General features: G+C 37.4%; 1 protein-coding gene across 1 annotated transcript; it reads right to left on the bottom strand.

Annotated features, from left to right (window-relative positions):
- Nucleotides 1-1,397: 1,397 nt before the first annotated feature.
- LOC131680572 (uncharacterized) lies at nucleotides 1,398-9,751 on the bottom strand. Its single transcript, XM_058961309.1, has 7 exons — nucleotides 9,613-9,751; nucleotides 9,083-9,545; nucleotides 5,789-5,976; nucleotides 5,588-5,736; nucleotides 5,253-5,352; nucleotides 1,866-2,395; nucleotides 1,398-1,807 (listed from the first exon to the last, which is right to left on the bottom strand). Exons 2-6 carry the CDS (start codon nucleotides 9,132-9,134, stop codon nucleotides 1,967-1,969), a joined length of 918 nt encoding a protein of 305 aa, XP_058817292.1. The 5' UTR covers nucleotides 9,135-9,545; nucleotides 9,613-9,751; the 3' UTR covers nucleotides 1,398-1,807; nucleotides 1,866-1,966.
- Nucleotides 9,752-21,077: the final 11,326 nt, after the last annotated feature.

The following is a 21,077-nucleotide window of genomic DNA, read 5'->3' as shown; positions in this document are numbered from 1 at the left end:
AGCGAAACACGAACGGACCGACTTGTTTTCTGATGATAGCTCTTTAACGATTCAAAAACATCGCGCGCGTACTTTTTGTTTTTCACGAGCGGAAGCTGGCTATCCTCCAGCAGCAAAACAATCGTTGCTTTCGCCTTTCGATCGTCACTGCACCAATCTTCATCACGGTCTTCTTCTTCTTCCGGGACCGGATCTTTCACCGTATACCAAAGGTCCTCCTTGGACAATAACATTTCCAGACGTATCTGCCACGTCTGCCAGTTTTGCCCATTCAGTTTAGGCACGGCAAATCTCGCGTCGACCATCGTGCTTTTTGCGCACTAAATCTTTCGCGATTTACTCCTCCTCGTGTCGACGGAAAACACAACCTCAAAAAATAACTTTCTTCTCGCACTAGAGCTTCTGGGCCCATAACCTGTCGGACTATCGACAGCGGGACACAGGTTTTCCGGAACCGCACGACGACGAACAGAGTAACAAACACGCGGCGGATACTAGCCAGTCTCTAGTGGATCAGAGGAAACGGATCACTCGAAAATAAACCGCGAGTAAAACACAACGAACTACGTTGAGAAAATTTCACCTTTTATTCAGCGAGAAAGAAAAACTAAAAACGTGCGTTCTTCACGACGGGGCAAACAACTTTGTTCGTTTAATGATGGGTTATTTGTTGTTGCCAGATTTAGCTAGATGTGCGCAAAATAATGCTACATTTCAAAAGGGCGTAATCATTGTTGATCCCCAACAGAAAATAACACGCTCCTATTTACACCGATGATTGATGCAGTTGAAAACTGTAAAATTCAACTGTATCGATAATACTAAAAGAAGAACAAGAAGCGATTTCCGAAATAACTTTCTCACGGTTTGCTCCAAAGTATTGCGAATCTTTTCTTAAATCCACATTGCGACTTTTCAGCCATGCGCCACCGGGCCGTGCGTTGAATTACGCGCCCATCTAGTCTGCATTAGTGCGAGTGAGAAAACATTTTGACGTTTGTTTTTGTTTCGACCGCACTCGACGAAATGCTATACACGGTTAAAAAAGTACCCATAAATGAGTTTTATACGACCCATCTGCGGCAAAACTGGGAAAACTCACTTATTGGGTAAACAGCACATTCGCAATAATGGGTAAAATCATTATATGTCAAAAAATGGGTAGTTTTTTACCCAACTTTATTCTTTCAATGGCAAAAAAACTGGGTAGAAAACTACCCATTTTCCAGAACAGTAAAAAAGATGAAGATCAAAGAATTTTGAAATAAATTGTTCGGATCGTCTAAATTGAGAAAACCATACTAATTTAAATATGTTTTTAATTCAAAAGGTTATATTGATTTCTTCCAATATAAATTTCAATTTTATTGTGGTAAAAATATTAATTTACGATTGTTCTGCGTTCTCGCTTTCTTCAAAAATTATGCATAAATTTTGTACAGTAGAACGCTTGCTGAATGGTTTGACTTTGTAAGCAAATACGTTCAAAAAGTCTGCAATTTTTAACAGATTTGTCGGAACGCTCAAATTGAACACCATGAACGATTTGAACAGCGTATCGATCGCATTGATCGATTCTGGTCCACAGGAAACAATAACATTAGGTGGTAAAAAAACAAAATATTCTTCTCTTTGACACACAATATGCGATGTTAACGCATTGTGTTCCTGAATGGCATGTGAATCCGGTATCCATCTAATTAATGGTGCAGCAAGCTGAATGTCAATAGACTTGTTTGGCTCTGTGTTTTCCGCACTTCTAACTCCTTCAAGGTTGACATTATTTTTAGACAGCCTCGAATGTGATCTGTAATAAAACCAAAACACATTAATTGTGATGTCTGTTTATTATTTTTCATTCGTACCATTTGCAATTTCTTTGAAAGAATGTGGGTTGTGCATAAGACCTTTAGCGAACACTTTCTTTAAGTCAACCTCCTTATTGAAATTTGAAGCGTTCATGCGCTCATACGCCATTTGAAATTGTTTTAGGGAAATAAAAAGTGTTGATCAGGTTGAAAGAATTGAAATATTCCGATGATAAAACAGAAATAATTACCATTCTCCCATTGTATGAAATCAAATGAGGTAAAATTCGCAATACGCTTTGAATATCTTTTTTCTCCCGCAGCAGCATCATGTGCAGATCATGCACATCGCTCATGATTTTCGCAATTACAGGATAGTTTGCTGATGTTTGTCCATATCTAGCGCAGTTTTCAGCTAACTCGATCATTTCCGTTGAAACACTATCGGGTGCTGGGCTCTTCGGTGAGTGGGTAAATTTTCTTTGCTCAGGTAACAAATTTTTACAGGCATTTCTCAAGTGTGTTTGTATTAACCCAGTGTGCTCATGTTTAGCGCCTTGGCCACCATTTTTCCAGAAAAATAGAGACTAAATGTGAAATTGAATTATTTGCGTTGTCAGTATGTACTTCATCTAGTCATGAAATTCGAAAGATATGAAACAGTATATGTAACCTAGTAAAGTTCAGCCGGAAATGAGCCGAAATTCAGGTTCTAATTAATATTCCGGCTCCAGTGACTCAACCGATTCTAACTAGGAATACGAGCTAGAGCCAGCCAGCATTGCGGCTCATTTTCCGACTGAATTTAACTGGGAAAGTTTCTTGCATACACTTTGACTGTGTCAACTATTCTCAATTATTTTTGTCAATTCGGTCAAGCAAAGTAACGCACCTGGTGGCATATGCCAACCTACATATAACTTTATAAGTGTGAGTATTCATGACCAATGAATGTATTTTCATTGTTTTAGGCTCTCAATTGATAATCTCTATTAGTGTTACCTAGCCTAACTTTGGCATATACAAGCTTGTAATTTAGAATAAAGAAAATTATTTAAATTAATATTGTTTTTCTCATAAACCCACCGCTACCAGTCTGAATCTACTTAAGACGAGTTTCTGTTCTGTTTGATAATTAAAAGCATTTCTGGACGAACAGTAATCTCATTTTGTAGTATTATCACCGACAAACTGACATGACACTGTATTTTCAAATTTGACAAGATATTATTAGAGAGTCGACGCAAAATTTTGTAACTCGTACTGTCAAACGGACGTTCGTTTGACAGTAAGAGTTTCAAAATTTTCAGTCAACTCTCTAATAATCATCGAAGCTACTCTATGTAACTAGAGTTCCTCCAGTAGAAGTTTGGACAAGAGAAAATAGACAACCATAGTTTCAAGGCACTTGGCTCAAAGAAGTTTGGCTATACTTGAAATAGTTAAAGGAAACTATAACCTTAGAAATATATGTTCTAGTTTTGTTGAATATTTGATAAACAGCTGAATCAATTTTGTAAACATATATATATAAACAATATTTGACAAAATATGAGGTAAATCAGGGCAAATGACATACACTGCATTTTCGGCGAAAGATCTACGGTCCGATCGTAAATCGTTTCATTCTCGGAAATGGAATAGTTTATTAAGCAATGTGATGATAAATCCCGAAGTTGTTGTAACGGCATTTAATTAGCATGACACTGGAAGTTGAAGTATATTTTTCAATATTATGAGCCATAGTACTCAAGGGAGAGCAAGGATGTGAGGGAAGAAAGTTTAGTAAGCGTGGAATAGGGTCATTTGAGCAAGCTTAGAGTTTCCCGGCTACTTAACCTTTTGCATGCTACCGCAGGAGTTAGGATCTTTTGGCATTAGAATACAAATCACCTGAGTCTGTGGCATGCCCGGACGAGCGTAAAGTAACTTGTTACTTCATGCTGTCGGAACCGACTTGAAGTTGATTCAATTTTTTCGATTCACTTTTCATGGAGTCTCCAGAGAACAAAGCCAGTCAATACCGCAATATTGCCCGTGCTTTTCCAAAGGAGACACGACGATTATTTTTCGTCGCAGCAAGATTCGCAGCGCTATTCGGCGCACGATTCATCGCAATGTATTTCTTATGGAAGGACACTAATAAAAGGTGGTGCAATTTTGTGTAAAAAACATACAAAAACCTGAAACTTTAGAAGCACAGTTTTAGTCAGTTTTATTGAGAAATTCAGTTAAAGTAAATAATTAGCATACATTAAACTTGGGTAATGCATATTTTTTGACGTTTTCAGCATTTATTATCAAATGCGCCAATTCAATGCGTCGCCTCAAAATGATTAAACGACTCGTTTCCAATGAAACGTGCAATACTTTCTACTTAAAACGTTAATATACGATGCTCCGCTCATTTGAATTCGAAAAACTTCTGCTCGTTTGAATATGTCTTGTCCAGACTTTTACTAGAGGACATTAGTGTTCTTTTACGAAAGACACGTTAAGTAATGATGTGTAACTCATTATACAGATGGAGTTACTGTTCCGAGTTTAAATTATTTGCCAAAAATTTTCACTGAAATCGTTCTAGTTGTCATGTCAGTTTGTCGGTGGTATTATATCTACTGTACTTTCAACTCAATGCGAGCCAAATAAGCACACACAAATGAGGAATAGAAGTTGAGTGTGTAAGTTACAATTCACAACCGCAGGGATCCCAGGTACGCACATTAATCTACGTTTCACAGATTTTCAATATGCTGCACAATTTCTGAAACCGCAGAAATTTCCGTTTATCTGTTTTAATGCAGATTTTCACAGCTTTCTCTTATAATGCATAGACTTGCACAGATTTCTCAATTTTTCCCTCGTGCAAAAACTAAAAGAAAAAAAAGGTTGCCACCTCTTGTTTTGAGACAAATTTGTGTACGTTTTCCTTAACACAGATTGGCACAAAATATTACCTGGCATCTCTGTTCACAACATCAATAAAAACTTTTTTTAAATCAAGATAGTAGGTCTTAGAAATACCAAATCCAAAACAATACCAAATCCAAAACATTTGGTCGTGTCATTTGAACTCAATATCAATTCTTCAAAAGGGCTAATGAGATTTTTGTAAACAAACTTATTTCGCTCATTATTCCGCTGTCGAGTTGAATTTCATGAAAGATACACATGAATCAACTTTTGTACCTTTGGTAGAATCAATTTCAATTGTCTTCTGTGTTGAAAATATAACACATTAAGAGAAATCAGCAAAACAAAAGTTTGTTTACAAATCTTATTAGCCCTATTCTAATGTTGATATGGAACTGAAACCATACAGATTCCCTTCAGGATTACGAATTAATTGGCCAGGTATGATTTGTGCAAATAGTTTGTCCTTCGAAAATAGTTTGCAAATACCAATTGAGAACCCAAACAAACGATAATGTAAGGGTATATTACATATTCTGGGCCATCGACACTTCTCTTTGTCGCATTCAGAAAGGGAAATTGTTGTAATATTTTTGCAACCAATTTCTTTTTCTCCTCTGTTGTCGGATACCTGTTCGAAAGAAAAAGGAATCATAAGTAAAACAATATTGAGGGTAAACTTTCAATAGGACCCAAGTAACAAAAGTCTAATTATGAAAGAATATTTTCCAGCACATAATGAAAGACTATTGTGTAAATAGCTATAGACTAAAATGTAACAGCAACCGAGATATTGACGTAAACAATTAGAGACCCCATTTACTTGTACCCTATTGAAAATATAGTAATGAAATTTGAATACTTACACAGACTCTTTCGTCAATCGTTCTACAATAGGAGCACATAACACACGAACCATTAACTTTAATTCATTTTCCTTTGGCACTATCTTCGCGTCCAGTTTGTCTTGTAAAATTGAGCGGAACTTGGGATGGCTCTCCAATATTTCTCGTACCTGCAAGATTTGAATTGAAATAAATACAATATCCACATTAAACTAGTTTTACCGTTAAATCTTTTGCAGGTGTTGTACTGGACGTCGACGGATTAGCTACTTCTGATATTGTATCTTTCGTTTCATTTAAATTGTTGACCACAGACATTATTATCAGTTTCGGTCCCATCGCGACGATTCCCATTGAATCCAGTATTTCTTGGTCAAGAAATGCTAATGAAGCATCGGTGATCTTATTGTCTGAAATAGTTTGAATGATCAACTATGTAAACTGGATATTATTTTACAGTTTCCACATGGAAATTAATATATTTCAAAATGCTTGAAATAAACATTTTAATATAGCGATAACAAATATGATGTATTATGAATGTAATTTAATCTGTATATTTAAGGCTTATATATGCACAATTTTCTTCCGATGGATTTTTTTGCCATAAACTATAAACTTTTTTATTGTATACATTTTCAAAAGGAATACGTAACATTTTTCTATTTGCACTAACTTTAAAACTATTTAGCCTCTGACAAAACTCTATAACATCTAAGCCTTCGAAAATACATGTATAAGAACTATCTGTGGCAATCAATCCTTTAATAATTCCGTAACAATCCCGCTGGCACATTTGATATTTAATTATCAACTCTGGACGGAACATAGTACCATTTATACTTAATTGATTTATTAGTCGAACAGTATCTGGAAGATTGTGGAGCAGAGCTGAGTAGTCAAGAGATGTTTTATTGACAAAACGTGATGATAAAATGATTACTTTGTCTATGTCATAATTGTGATTAATTATATCATTTACTTGTTTAAGATTGTGTCGCTTTGTTAGACTGTAGGTAATATTCTTGAAATTTGAACAAGTTTTTGCTTGAGATTTCGTCGATTTAAATTTTGCCTCAAATTGTAGACAGCTCATTAGTGCAACTGGTCCACTTTGTCGAATGATTGATGGGTAATGTGAAATGTAGTGAACTTTATTTATAGGATTTGCGCCTGGGAAGCCTTTCTTGAAATGTTCGTAGAAGTTATTTATTGCATGATCAAATTCATCAATCATATTTAATGTCAATGAATTGGAAAATGAAAGAAAAGTAATTTGCAAAAGATCTGATACGATATCATGATACTTTTCCGAGAGTACATCTGAAAATATGAACGGAAATGCTCGCAATAGAAGCCAGGTCTGGGATGCTGACTGACCAAGAGCGTTACCCTTAGTTTTGAGGGTTAGTGATTTGAAGTTTCCACATGGCTTATCCCTTTTTTCTGCAATACCATAGTCAAATTTCAAAATTCGTTCATTTACATCTATGTCGCTCAATATTTTGGCAATATTAACTATATCATTGAGGATTTTTTTTAAACACATGCTAACGACACCTTCAAGCATTGCATTGGATCGAAATTCATATTTTCGGCTATATGAAAGTATGGAAGGCAGTGTAAAACTGGTGATAAAAGAATTCCGCATTGTGCTGGTTTCCTAGTTTTGTTTTTCACAGCATTAAGATCTGCATCGAAACTATCACGAGTTTTTAGTAGATGAACTGCCCCAAACAAACCACGATGAAATGTTTCTCTTGTAATATAACAAGCTCTGCAAAACAAATTGGACTGTGCTGGCATCATTTCAAACAACTCGTGCATTGCAGCTGTGTCTCCAATCACGTGTACCAGTGTAGCTCTAAGGATGAATGTCTCGTGCTCGGCAACTTGTAGAACAACACCTGATTCCAAAACACGCAAATCTTCAATAAGTGGCTGGAGAATCTTCTGCAAACCATACTTTTTTACCAGCTTGGAACAGACCATCAAAGCTATGTAGACTCGACTAAGTTTGGAATTCAATTTGGCATCAAAATTTTGCACCTTGAAGGTGAAGTTGGTTAGTTTATTTTTACCTTTCCGAGAACCCAGAGGATTACAATACTCTACGTCATCGGTATGCAGCGATATTCTTAGAGCGAAAGGATGTAGCTGTAAATATGGATGAGATTGGAAAATTGTTCCGTCCTTGAATCCACTCACAATGGGTTCGTTTGATTTCACTTCCTGCTCAACCATTTTTCTTGCCAAAGGATTACGCATTATTAATGCTAATGTATCCTTCACTGAGATGTAGTGCATTATGTCTTTAATTGTAGTGATTTTTTTTACTTGACATAATTTCTGTTTATCACGATTGTTTTTTCCGGTCTCATATCTGATCGTAGAGCTCACTTTTCCAGTACCCAGAACAATCTCTTTCGGTTGCGGTACAGTACCCGTGATTTTTCCTGAGAGATAATTTAGATTGTCCTCTGGATTTTGGACATCCGCAAATAAATTTGGTATCGCCAGAGTGTTTATTAAAGATACAACATCTTTGTCATCAGTCGATATGTGTTTCGAAGCCAAGAATTTTTTAATTTCGCTCAATGCAAATTTTTGGTAATTGCTCATCATAGCTGTGCTTATTGCAATGCATTTCTGTATTTTAATTTCTGGAACTGAAACGTCACTCCGGAGTTCTGTTATTCCAGCTGAGGCACCCTGAATAAGCTCATTTTTAGAAACGCTTTCGGAGAAGAAAAATTGGTTTTCTATGACAGTGTCAGTATGTTCTATTAACTCTGAACTAACTGTCTCTATATCCAGATTTACTTTATTAGGGTCATGGGGTGGTCGTTTAAAGTTAGGATGATTTTTCATAATGTGAGTTTTTAATGCTTTAAATGTTAGCTGTATGGAACCACATTCATAACATTTCAAAGGAAACTCGTTCCTCAATGTTGTATTAAGCTTGTGTACGGATTTTACGTGTTTCTTCAATTCGTCTACGTAACCATCCACGAGTTCACCGCATCCTGATACCGGACAATGTAAACCTTTATATTGAATGGAAAGAAAAAATAATTCAATGTTCCAAATATAATGGAATACAAACTTTTGTAAGTTTTAGAAAAACTGTGGTAAAAGGTGTTAATATAACAATGTGAGCAACCTTCAGGTCAAACCATTTGGAATTTGATTTGGAATCCTGAATTGAGTCAGTATGGATGCTGAAATGCAATAACCGATTGCGAAACCGATTGAGTCGCAGTGTTGTTGCATTTGAGCTGGAATTCCTAACCGGTTCCGGAATGGAGTTAAGGAGAAATCTAAAGGAATGATTATCGATATTCAATATAAATTTTCTTGAAACTTGGTATGTTATACCAAAGTAGGAATAAAAGGGGATCTCAGTGGCAAGGGCCCTATTCTCACAATCACGTCGCTTAGTGGCTAGACGGAAATTTTCTTCTGGTCACTAGGTGACGTGACTATGAGAATAAGTCCCTTAATGTTTAAACTTACCGACTAGTTTCCCGAATGTTTCGTCGTCTAGGATTCTGTTCAGCTCATCCATTTTTTCTCAGAACCTCGATGATTTTGGAAGGAAACTGCCAATGCTTTGCTTACAGCGTTGGATTAATTGCGCAACAAAAATCAAATACGCCAATAAGACCTCGATCAGCCAATAGGGCTTCGAGCTCAATTAACTTGAGGAACCGAGATCAAACTACGCTGCTAGATTGATTACTCGAAAAACAACTAAGTATTTTTCAACCATTTATGGGTAATATTTTATACATTTTTCTTTGTAGAGTATCAATGTTGAGATGGGTACTTTTTCACCCAGTCTTTTATTAGGAAAAGTACCCAATTCGTGACAGCTGGAACGAAACCATAAACTGGGTACTTCTGGTACCCATTATTGGGTACTTTTTTTTAACCGTGTATTATCTCGCGATAGACAATACTCCCAATTTACTCGGCGCTGGAACAAAGACAATTTTTACATGAAGTTGAAAATATTTTCATACTTAGGCTAAATAGTCAGTTACTCGGTTAGACTTCGAAGAGACATTTCCGCATTAATCCGCACACCGCGCTACCGGATCTCTCGGAAACCTGTAGAACTTCAGTTCTGGATAATATGTTTGAATTCGTCTGCCAGAAAATGCCTTGCACTTCATAATTACACTGAAAGAAATCCAAACGTTAATTCTATTTGCTTCAAACCGCTTAAAATTCATATGAAGAAGAAATGCTATTGTTATCACGCGCACACATACCTTCTATGTGTCAACTGTATAAACTATGTATGCACACACATAAGTTATATGTGCATATTATTATAGAATGGGGTTTTATGTGCCTAATAGTTATGAAATGTGAATGTAAGATTAATATTTCTTGTGAATACACACATTAGGTTTATGTGCCAGCAAATAGTGTCTATATGCCTCCGTTAATTGCAAAAATCTATGTGTAAAATCAATAGGCATAACGTTTACTTTTTTTTGAGTGTACAAATGGACGTTATGGAAAGAAAGCGGTATCTCGGGAAAACAAAAAAAAACAACACAGTAAACAATCGTCGTTTTACATTTTATCCCAGTAAACGAAATGGCGGCTAGGCGTGTTAAAATACATGCTGGCGAGCGGTAGGCTATTGAAACATTGTTCTAGGCAACCCGCCGTAACTCGCCAGCAACCCACCCTGATAGTGTGGGATATCACAATACGACAACACTTCCAAGCAGCCCTTTAGTACTTTTATTTTCCAAGCCGAACGTTTGCCAATGTCACTTTCGTCCAATCACGAGCTGGTTCAGAACTCTTAGGTTCAGAATTGGTTCAAAAATAGGGTACAGAGCTGGCGGATCCTATCCTAGATCCAAATCAAAACGATATTTCGACACAGATCTTTCATTAGGGCCTAAGTCGCAATGTACTCAAATGGAGAAAAATCAGTTTCAATATTCGGCGAAGGTTTTCTAAATGTAGTTTTTATTGTAGGTATAAATTACTTTATGACCGTGTTTTTCCGGAAGCATTTTTCGTTAAACCTTATGACAATATAACAAAGAATTTATTCCTATGTGCTTTTAGTGGGTAGAAACTAAAAAAATGCTTAGCCCAATTTGCATCCCAGTCGTGATTTCGCCCTTCAGCAACCACCATTTGCTGAATTTGACAGTTTGAGCAGGGTGGCCAGATATAATTTCTTAATATCGCTAGACTCACTAAAATATTTTTGGTAGTTATCGGTAGATCATATTTTTATCGACATTAAATTATAAAATACTAATGTACTGAACCGACATCTGTAGTTTTAATAAAATAATATCTATAGTTTTCGGTAAGATTAAGAGAATATCGATAATAATATCACGATCGTCTGTGAAATGGCAGGGAAGCCTACACTGAAAAAAATCCAAACGTTAATTCTATTTGCTTCAAACCGCTTAAAATTCATATGAAGAAGAAATGCTATTGTTATCACGCGCACACATACCTTCTATGTGTCAACTGTATAAACTATGTATGCACACACATAAGTTATATATGCATACTGTTATAGAATGGGGTTTTATGTGCCTAATAGTTATGAAATGTAAATGTAAGATTAATATTTCTTGTAAATACACACATTAGGTTTATGTTCCACACGCAGAAAAATGTATTGTAGTTACAACAATATTCTGGTTCAAGCTCAACAATAATTATTATTACCTCAGAGCTAATAGTATGTATTGTTTAAATCAATCAGTAATATTGTTATTTTTACAATAAAATCAGCATTTGACGTTTCTCGGTTAAAATCACATTTTTGGTTGAATCAACAATATTATTATTGAAACGATCATCATTATGATATTGTTTTAATGACGAATACACGGTATGCTCTACGATATATTCTTGTTGAAATAACAATGTAATTAAATCAAAATATGTACTTTGCGGATTTATACTTATTTATTTTTCCGTATATATAAAAACTAATTATATTTAGCATTTTAGTTTTATTTTCAAATAAACATAATTTATTTTTATTTATGTTGCAGCATTTTCCGAAACCCATAGAATCGGGTTAAAACAAAAGGGACAGCTCCTTCATTGTTCGCCAACGAGCCAGTAATAGGAAGTTGTACTATAAATTTTAAAGAAAATGTTACATTTAATATTAAAAAATAAGTATTAAACTTACGGTTGACCGATTGGTGTCAGCAAATAGGTATTTCTAATTAATTATTCGCATTACAACATGTCTGTCTAAAGTTACTTCAATCTGAATAAAGCAAAAAATATACTACACGCTGATTTGTTATTATGCAAGATCAAAATAAATCCAAATGTGGTTGAAATCACAATAATATTGTAAAATTAACAATAAAACAATGTTTATTTAACAATCCAATTGTTTGATCCAACGATAGAATGTCGATCAGAATTAAAAGTGATAATTGTTGGTTTAATCGTACGAAATTTCGATGCGTGCAGCAAATAGTGTCTATATGCCTCCGTTAATTGCAAAAATCTATGTGTAAAATCAATAGGCATAACGTTTACTTTTTTTTGAGTGATAGTATTGGCAGGATACCGATAAATCGGTACGTCTGGCCACCCCGAGTTAGAAGTTTTGAGGAAATTCATTGAAATGGTGAAAAAGTATGGGGAAGCAAGGCAAGTTAGGACAAGAGCATATGGGGTGAAACGGGTAGTCCGCAGTTTTTTCAATTTTTTCAATAGTTAGAGGCACAAAATCATCGCGACAATATGAAAAATCGATTCAGAGATGAACAAGGAAGGGTTTCGTCACATAAATTTTTTTGACAAGAAAGGTCTATTGAACCTGAACCTTCTCAGAGATCATTTCATCGACTCGAACTTTGTACCGGGCACCACGAACCATCTGGAATTGCCGAACCGAAGCCCGTAAGCAGACTAGTTACACCGTCAGGAACTAGATCGAGTGAAGCGCCAGCGGCTGGTCGTCGAGTTTTCAGCGAACCGGAAGCAGCGAACAAGTACTGGTTGGCCATTTGAGTAGGATTTATGGACTATCCGAGTAGATTGCGACAAAACTGGGAGAGAAATGACTCACGCAACGGGCATCGGTATCGGGAGAAATTCCGCCGCCGAGGAATAAAAGACTCACTGAGATGACTCGCGTAAACAGAAACTAAATGGCTCACATAAACGGGAGCCAAATGGCTCACGGAAGTTCACCACTGCGATTAACTGAATAGGTGTTCGGAGCTAAACGGCTCGAATGTATGCTCTATTGCAATGGCTTTCAACCTTTTTCGTTCCATTTACCCCTTTCCGTATTTTGATCCTTATCATGTAACCCTTTGGTGAAAATTAATAACCATGCTCTCAGAAAAAAAATTCTATTGAGTGAACGCCATAGTATTTCAATTTGTACTCTCTCAGGCTGCATTTTTACTCTTGGCTCACTGAACCAATATGTAAAGGTTTCCTACAGGAATGTTAAAATAACAAGTTAAAATTTACCCCGCATAATTCACCCTCTACATTAGTCCAATTCACCCCTGGGAGTGAATTCACCCTCGGTTGAAAACCACTGCTCTATTGTATCATTTTGTCATAACTTGTCCTGGACAATATATAATCATTAAAGCTGAAATAGATTGTTAAAATCATGTAAATGAAACAAGCGAAATTGAAATTTCAACAAAAGAACATTCTATTCGAAATATCTCGTGATCTCGATCTTGTACAGGGTATCTATCTTCGGAAAACCTGAAGATCAACAGCTGTGAAAGACCAAATAGTTTTCAACTCTACCACTAGGTAGTGCCAGTGATCATGCTATTTTTTGAGTTCACTGTACCTCAAGACCGAATCACCCTCCCCACGATATAACGCTTTGATGCAGTCTCGTGGGGCAGAAGGAAGGAATAAAAGTAAGAACTGTTTTAAGTGGTTATGCACGAAAGTAAGTCACAGCCATTGTCAATGCACTTTTGAAACTTTTCAACTTTACTATAATAAACACACACACAGACATTTTTGCATATCGACGAACTGAATCTAGTGGTATATGACACACGACACTCCGGGTCTAGCTTGACAAGTCGAGTTTCAGAGTGATTGTATTCCTTATATGAAAAAGGCAAATTTGAACTGATGATTCCTATACGTTTCATAAATCTGTACGACTGCACAACAAGATGGGGGAAATGCAAGTATTTTGAAGATGTACACGGAACAGAGCCAAATGACTATCATGTACCAGACAAACAAATCTACAAGTTTTCAAACACAAGCAATAAACCAAACCAGCCGTTTCCACTAGAGCTCGAAAAATTATAGTATGCACAGAATGTACGTTCGCAAGTTTGCCAGTCCATAAATAAAAATCCTGTTTCTGTACATTGTTATCAAGCAGGGTCATCTTTGACCAATTTTCATGCTTTTTATGTAAAGTCGGTCCATGTGCCACTACAACGGTACGAAAACTATCCAAGCAACCAAAAGTTCGGATAATACCTAAAAGCACTCCTTAATGTTCATGGTTATTAAGTTCTTAGTGATCATTCAAGCTTTTATTGGGAATTTAGAAACAGATTAAACCGCTATTAGAAATTGTACTCTTCGGAAAATTATTTAAAACGAAAAACTTAACCATCCCTTTCTTATATGAACTTTTGATTGATTCAATAAAGTTTGCTTGAATTGCTTAAAACACCACGCTATCCGAAATCACCCTGCGGAAACGTCCACGAGAACGATCACAGGAAAATGTAAAATGAAAAAAAAAATATATAGGTAATTTTTTTGTTTTAATAAAAATATTTATTTTTTGTTTACCACCCCCTTCAGAAAAACAAATTGTAGTTAGACATAATTTTTAAAAAAGGATTTGTAATGGCCTAATTGAATGGAGCCAAAGAAAGAATTGTAGAACTTGCTAAGATGCATTAATTCCATGATAATAATGGTGGTGTTTCTTATTTACTATTTTCAGAAAATAACGAAAATGCTAATAATAAAACTAATATTAAACTAATTAACTTCTAAAAGAACACTAAATTCACTTAACTGAAAGGTATTTATATCTTTTCTATGCAAAATTTTCCTGGCTTTTGAATAAAAATAAGAAAAGGTACAATCAGTGCCATACTTTTTCAATAAGAGCTAGTATAAGTGAATATGAGATAAAAATATTCAAGTTCAATAACCCAAACACATGAAAACAAGAAAAGATAAGTGTATCATGTCAAGGAACAAATTATGCAACTCTTCAAGATTAAGAATTTGAATTATTAAAATGGTGATGTTAACTATTAAGATTTTCGCGAAATGATCGAAAAATCGATCAAAATTGTTAAATTTTTATTAAATTACTGTAAAAAGGTTACTTAATCTCATTAACTGAAACATTTGAGGACATTTTTCAATGGAAAATTTTCTCACCTATCCAATGGATCCAAAAGATTTGAAATACAAAGTATATTTTATGAGTGAGAGCTATTTTAAGACAACTAAGTTTTTAGCACAAAAAATTCAATAACTTAGTAACGGTTGAGATTAGAAGGTATGTGTAGAACGATTTTTTCTCCAAATATGACAGTTAATCGTCCCTCGAGAGGTTCTTAACCATGAACCAAATACCCTCTATAAGAAATGTTTGAATGTATTAAAATATCAATTTTTATAATGTTAAGTACTACCGTCCAACCCCGCCATCTCCTTTTTTCACAAAGTGAATTTTGAAATTTTATGGAGAAAGGTTAAAATTTATTGATTTTGAATTGTAATGTCATATTAGACTGTAGTATAAATTATTGTTAAACTACTGTTTTGGTACAGTGAAAACAATGGCTTTCAGTCAACTAGAGTTGCCACCCCTCCGGGTTTGACCCGGAGACTCCGGTTTTCGGGAGCGATCTTCGGGTTTTACATCAATTTCTCCGGGTTTGATGGGAAGAAGCATAGGTTCAATTTTTTTGGAATTAATTGATTTTTACAAAATATTTGAAAAGTCTAAATAAACTATTACTCTGGTACAGATTTATTTTCCCCTACTAACCCTTCGTTTCAAGGTGGCGAAGAATTCACCAAATATTGCTAATTTCTTTCACAAAGCAATGAAAATGAAAAACAAATAAAATTTACTACAAATTAACCTTCCGGAAGTCGCGCTAGTGCACGCTGCTCTGAAAATCTAGCGAAATCGTCTTAGGGGACCAGCGGCTGCTCGTTCGGTAAGCCATATGCGCGACGGAAAGTAATATTTCGCTATGTGCTACAATTGAAATGTTACATTCCACTAAGTCGCTCAAAATGGTGTAAAAAAGTTATTTTACTGCAATTTTACCAAATCATTTCACTCTTAGTGGTGCTTATCACCAGCTGCACTAAGGTCTGGCAGATTTGTTCTAATCCAACTGACTAGGTCAACATCAAACGAGTTCTTGCGGTGTTGTTGCTACTCCAACAGCGATCCTTAACTGGGCTAGGGAGGTGAGTTTTGCCTCTTTGCTGCGAAATTAAAATTTGTTGGTGACGAATAACCGACACCACATAGTGTGATGTCGCAGCTCTGCCTCCTTTGCTCTCCTTCTTCTGTTAGTTGTGGAGGAGAGCAATGCTCGTTCGACCTCCACAGTGAGAGTAGCTGGTGCTTTTGTATTCTTGGCACTTAGTCAGGTAAGTGAAATACTACACCACATTAAACCGATAAAACCGTCCTCAAGCGTGAAAAAATTACAGTTTTACTTTAACGTGGTAATAAAAAGCGATTAAAGCGCTCTAAAATGCCTAGCAATCGCTTTGATTCCAATTTCTGTCTCGTTCCACTCAAACTCCACCCCCCTCCAGATCAGTGAAAATCTCCGGGTTAAAGCCTCTCCAGAGGTGGCAACCCTACAGTCAACACATTATTAGGGTAGAGCATTCACGTTCATATATTTCACTATACACCACAACACCATATTATCCCCCGAAAATATGATGAACCACCGCCTGAAACTAGATTATGATGTAACAGGTGTGATCTGTGTCCGTCCAAGTTCTTTTTAGGTATTCTTTTCTGAACCAAGCGCTGCAGAGTGTGTGGAAAACCATTATCGTCGTTATCTTCCACTTACTACTGGACTCTTTCTTTTTGAATCTTACTTTCCACAGTTCCATTTATTCGCAGCGTTTCCTCATACATTCCATGCAGATTTTTGGTTTTTTGATTTGACCCATCAATCTGATTCTGGGACACATCATGTACAGCTTGACATAATGCTAAATCTTTCAGCTCAATCTAGAGTTCAATCCAAGTTGCTTCGATGCACTCATTTTTACTATCACGCTGTAAACATACAGCATAACCATAAATATGTGTTATTGAATTCAAACAAATACTGTTCATTGCATCAAACGACAAAATAATTGGTATGAATCAAGGTTTGAAAATATATTTTCATTAAAACAACAATAAACTTTTAATTTCAATAATTCTGTTGTAATTTCAGTAAACTTTAAATAAGTGTTATTTAAATCAATCATCGCGAGACCCTATTTTTTACATTTTCCTTTCCTATGCTTACTTTCTACGAATAGCAACCAGGGCCGGCGGAAAGCGTGGGTAGTATGGGTAGTACTACCCATACCGACAATAACCGAGTGGGTAATTACCCACTCGAAATTTTGAACCATTTCAAAAAATTTAGATGCGCAACTCATGTATCTCGCACCACACACATTTGAAAACATCGATGTAACACAATTCCATTTGCATAAACGAACGTGATTTAATGTGAATGTAATGTAAGCGTGTGCATTGCGAAAAGTAAAAAATCGTTACTAATGGACCCCTCACCCTATGCTTTCTACCCACCACGGGCGTAAAGTTTTTCGCCGCCCCTGATAGCAGCGTTGGCGTCAGTTGGAAGAAGTCTCGACAAACATATGATTACGGCCTAAAAGCCAACTGTCAAAATCCACTTTGAATGGAAATTCCCGTCATACTGTTACTACCCAGTAAAGTTCTGCCGGAAATGAACTGGAATTCTGGCTGGTTCCAGTTCGTATTCCGGCTCCAGTGACATAACCGATTCTAACTAGAATCGGTTGTGTCACTGGAGCCGGATTGGGAACTGGAACCAGCCAGAATTCCAGTTCATTTCCGGCTGAGCTTATCTGGGTAGTCGAACACAGTTCACAAGAGTTTATGAAAGAGAAAACTTTTCTCTTTCGCACCAACTTTTGTGATTGGCGTGTAACGGTTTGTCCGGAATTTCCAATCAAAGTGGATTTTGACAGTTGGCTTTTAGGCCGTAATCATATGCAGGGATGCCAGATTTGCAGACAAGTCTGCAAATTCGCAGACTTTTAATTTAAGCTGCAGATTTTTTCGATGACGCAGATATTTGCAGATTTTCTAGTTTGGTTGCAGATATTTGCAGATTTTTTTGTTTTGTTGCAGATGTTTGCAGATTTTTGAATATAAAGGCTTTTGGTTACACTAGCTTTCCTGACATTTTTTGTTCTTCCCAGACTTTTAAAATTATTATTGAAGGCATTTGAAAAAAGTACCTGGCATCTCTGATCATATGTTTGTTGAGAAGTTATCAAATATACGCACTCGCTATAAACCAAAACGATAAGTTTCCATTTCCCAACCTGTTTACGAACCGCCGGTGCGGTGTCGTGTTATGATGACGGTTAGCAAATCGCTATTACCCACGCTCCGGTGCTGTTAGGCTAAGTGAGCTTTTTGGTCGGTGAAATGAGCTTTTTGGTTGGAATGGTGAGTTAAGCTTTTGGGTCACCTGTTGATAAGCTATTCGCCACCAGGTGGATGCTAAGACAAGACATGACAATAGAGGGGGTCGTTTTTGTTCCAATTTTACGTCAGAATGTTCCAGCTCCTGATTGGTTGATTCTGACTTTTTGCACCGTACGCAATGTTACTTCAGGGATGGCTAAATGCCCAGGTAACCAATAAGCAAGCTGAATGCGCCTTAACGGCTACTTGATAAGCACTTAAGTCGTTATAAATGCTATTTAAAAGTCGCTTTTGGCAAAATATACGGCTACAATACTGCTGTGCTATGAAAATGCTTTTTTACTACTGTTGTGCATTCATAGGCGGCTCCAGCCGGCTGGCAAAGGGGGGGCACCCCTTTCTGACAAAATAGTGTCAAATTTTGAAAACTTATTTCTTAACACGGTTTGTATTTACATATTGGTGAATAGTTAGACAAATCACATCATCTATTCTTTTTTTTTCTCTACTAATCGTCAGGGAATCCATTTCGCTATTGATTTTGTTAACATAAACACCACGTGGTGAATGTTTTTATTTTCCAGTCAGTCAAACCGAATTTTTCGCAATCGAATTTTCAATTTACACAAATTAAAATTCGGTTTAATGTCATGGTGCAATTTTTCTGACCTAACATCACATATAAATTCTTTATCCTTGAAGAACAGCATGTACAGTAATGTATCCATAGTGCTTCCTTGTGTGACTCCTGATTTGTTGCTAAACTCATAAGAAACACGAAGATCTAGGAACCATTTTTTCAAACAAATAGTGTCCTGTCAGTCAGTTGACGTCTATTCGGCCGAAGTCATCCTTTAAATTGGCATCCTTTGCAATTCACTGATTCAGGCGAATTCCTTTTTCCACGAAAAACAGATTTTTGTAAAACCAACAAGAGACCAACAAGTCCAAGTACAAGTGGTGATTCAACCACATTCAATAAAGGTCAGTCTGTTGAGAAGCGTCGTTTCTCACTCGTTGACCATAGTTGATTGCAATCCAATATCTTAATGCAGCCTTTGATGGGTTCGTACCCCAGGCTCAATCTTAGTTAAAATCCCTACAGGTTTCACTCAAGGAAGTCACTTAGGATAGTTGATTTTCGGTTTATTCGCTAAAAACTATGCCATTATGGCGCAAAAACTGAACACTGAACTGTGTGCCGAATCCGTCTTCGAGAAGGCTACAAATGTCACCGAGCAAATAAACAACCTAACACTAGCCCCAAACAACAGAAACCGGTCAGAACACAGGCCCGTTAACTGTACGGCCAGGTGTTGACGAAATTTGATGGATATGTCGTGATCGATAGAACTGCGAAAACCAATTTCAAATTGATACAGGGGCTCGAATTTTACAACACTACTGCTCACGGTTTCTAGCAGAATAAAGGTTGTTTTTGAAACAAATGGTTTGGCAAGAGAACTGTTCCTGTGGCAAGAAAATCAGCATCAGCAGTCCCATGATGGTCCAATTACGTTATGGCCAAATCTAGCCAGCTGTCATAACAGCAAGGACTTGCTTCAATGGTCGACAATGGGGTACAGTTGTGTGTGTGTTTTTGTTATTTGGTGGTAAAGCTTTCACGCCGACCCAGCACACGTTGAATAGTTAGACCATAGTTGTCCACTTCGAGTGATTTCGTCCATCGTGTACCAGAGTGAGGGTCTCTGAACAGAAAATATAACTCTGAGCCCTACTCCTCTAACCTCCACCAAGGAGTCCGACTATTGCCTGATCCCCCGGATTCCATTTGAAATAACTACTTCAGGGGGAGGCTGTGCTCATGCACTTCACTTGATTCTAGGTGTAACTGGTCGTGCTGCACGGCATGATATTCTACATGCGTTCCACTCGGCGTTGACCAGTTGGATGCTGTGGTCGATCCAGCGATTCCGGTTGGAGGGTAGCTTCCCGTTCACTGGTGCCCTGACGACCCTATACTGGTGGTTTGTCGCGTTCGGTGCTACTCGGCATAATCCCCGACGGTGGAGCTAGCCTACCTTAGCGGAGAGTTCCCCGACGAAAGTCTCTCGCAACCGTTGACGCACGCGTTATGCTTACTTCGATGCAGTCCTTTAGAATGCCGAGGTCTGTCCGGCGATTCCGGGTGGAGGATTGCATTCGGTTCACTAGTGCCCCGACGATTCAAGCCGGCGATTCGCTACGGACTACTCGGAATAGTCCCCGACGGTGGATATTTTCTACTTCGACGAAGAGTTCCCCGAAAGTGGAAAATCTTCCGAAACCGATACTACCCGGGACGATGCCGGGGTCGATCCTGCAATTCTGTGTAGAGGGTTGACTTGCAGTTCACAGGCGCCCTGACGACTATTTGCCGATGCTACTTCACGATCTACTCGAACTAGTCCCCGGCGGTGGGCCTGGCCTACCCCGACGGAGCAATTTCTCGACGTCGGAAGTTCTCTCGTTAGGTGCCGAGGTCAGTCCTGCGATTCCGGGGGGAGGATGACTTCCGGTTCTCAGGTGCTTCGACGACCTTTCGTCGACGATGTCCCCGGCGATGGATCTAGCCTACTCCGGTCGCACCTGCTGGTCTACTTTATCTCCCTTCAGCAGACTGACTAGTCGAGTGCCAACGTCGGTCCGGCGATTCCGGTTGAGTGTAACTTCCGGTTCATCGGTGCTTCGACGACCCGAAGCCGTGTACTACTATGTTGTTGGTCGTTGCTCCTCTCGCCATCTTTGTTGCAACGCTGATATGATCTGAAC

This window comes from Topomyia yanbarensis, chromosome 1, assembly GCF_030247195.1.
Source record: "Topomyia yanbarensis strain Yona2022 chromosome 1, ASM3024719v1, whole genome shotgun sequence".
NCBI lineage: Eukaryota > Metazoa > Arthropoda > Insecta > Diptera > Culicidae > Topomyia > Topomyia yanbarensis.
This window is presented reverse-complemented; position numbering and strand designations above follow the sequence as displayed.

Bases quoted from the DNA above. Each gene is read 5' to 3' on its own strand.
- LOC131680572 (XM_058961309.1), bottom strand. From the start codon at position 9,134: ATGGATGAGCTGAACAGAATCCTAGACGACGAAACATTCGGGAAACTA. The intron at 5,977-9,082 runs GTAAGTTTAAAC...AAACTATTTCAG, and splicing joins AACATTCGGGAAACTAGTCG to ACAATAAGATCACCGATGCT. The intron at 5,737-5,788 runs GTAAAACTAGTT...CAAATCTTGCAG, and splicing joins CACCTGCAAAAGATTTAACG to GTACGAGAAATATTGGAGAG.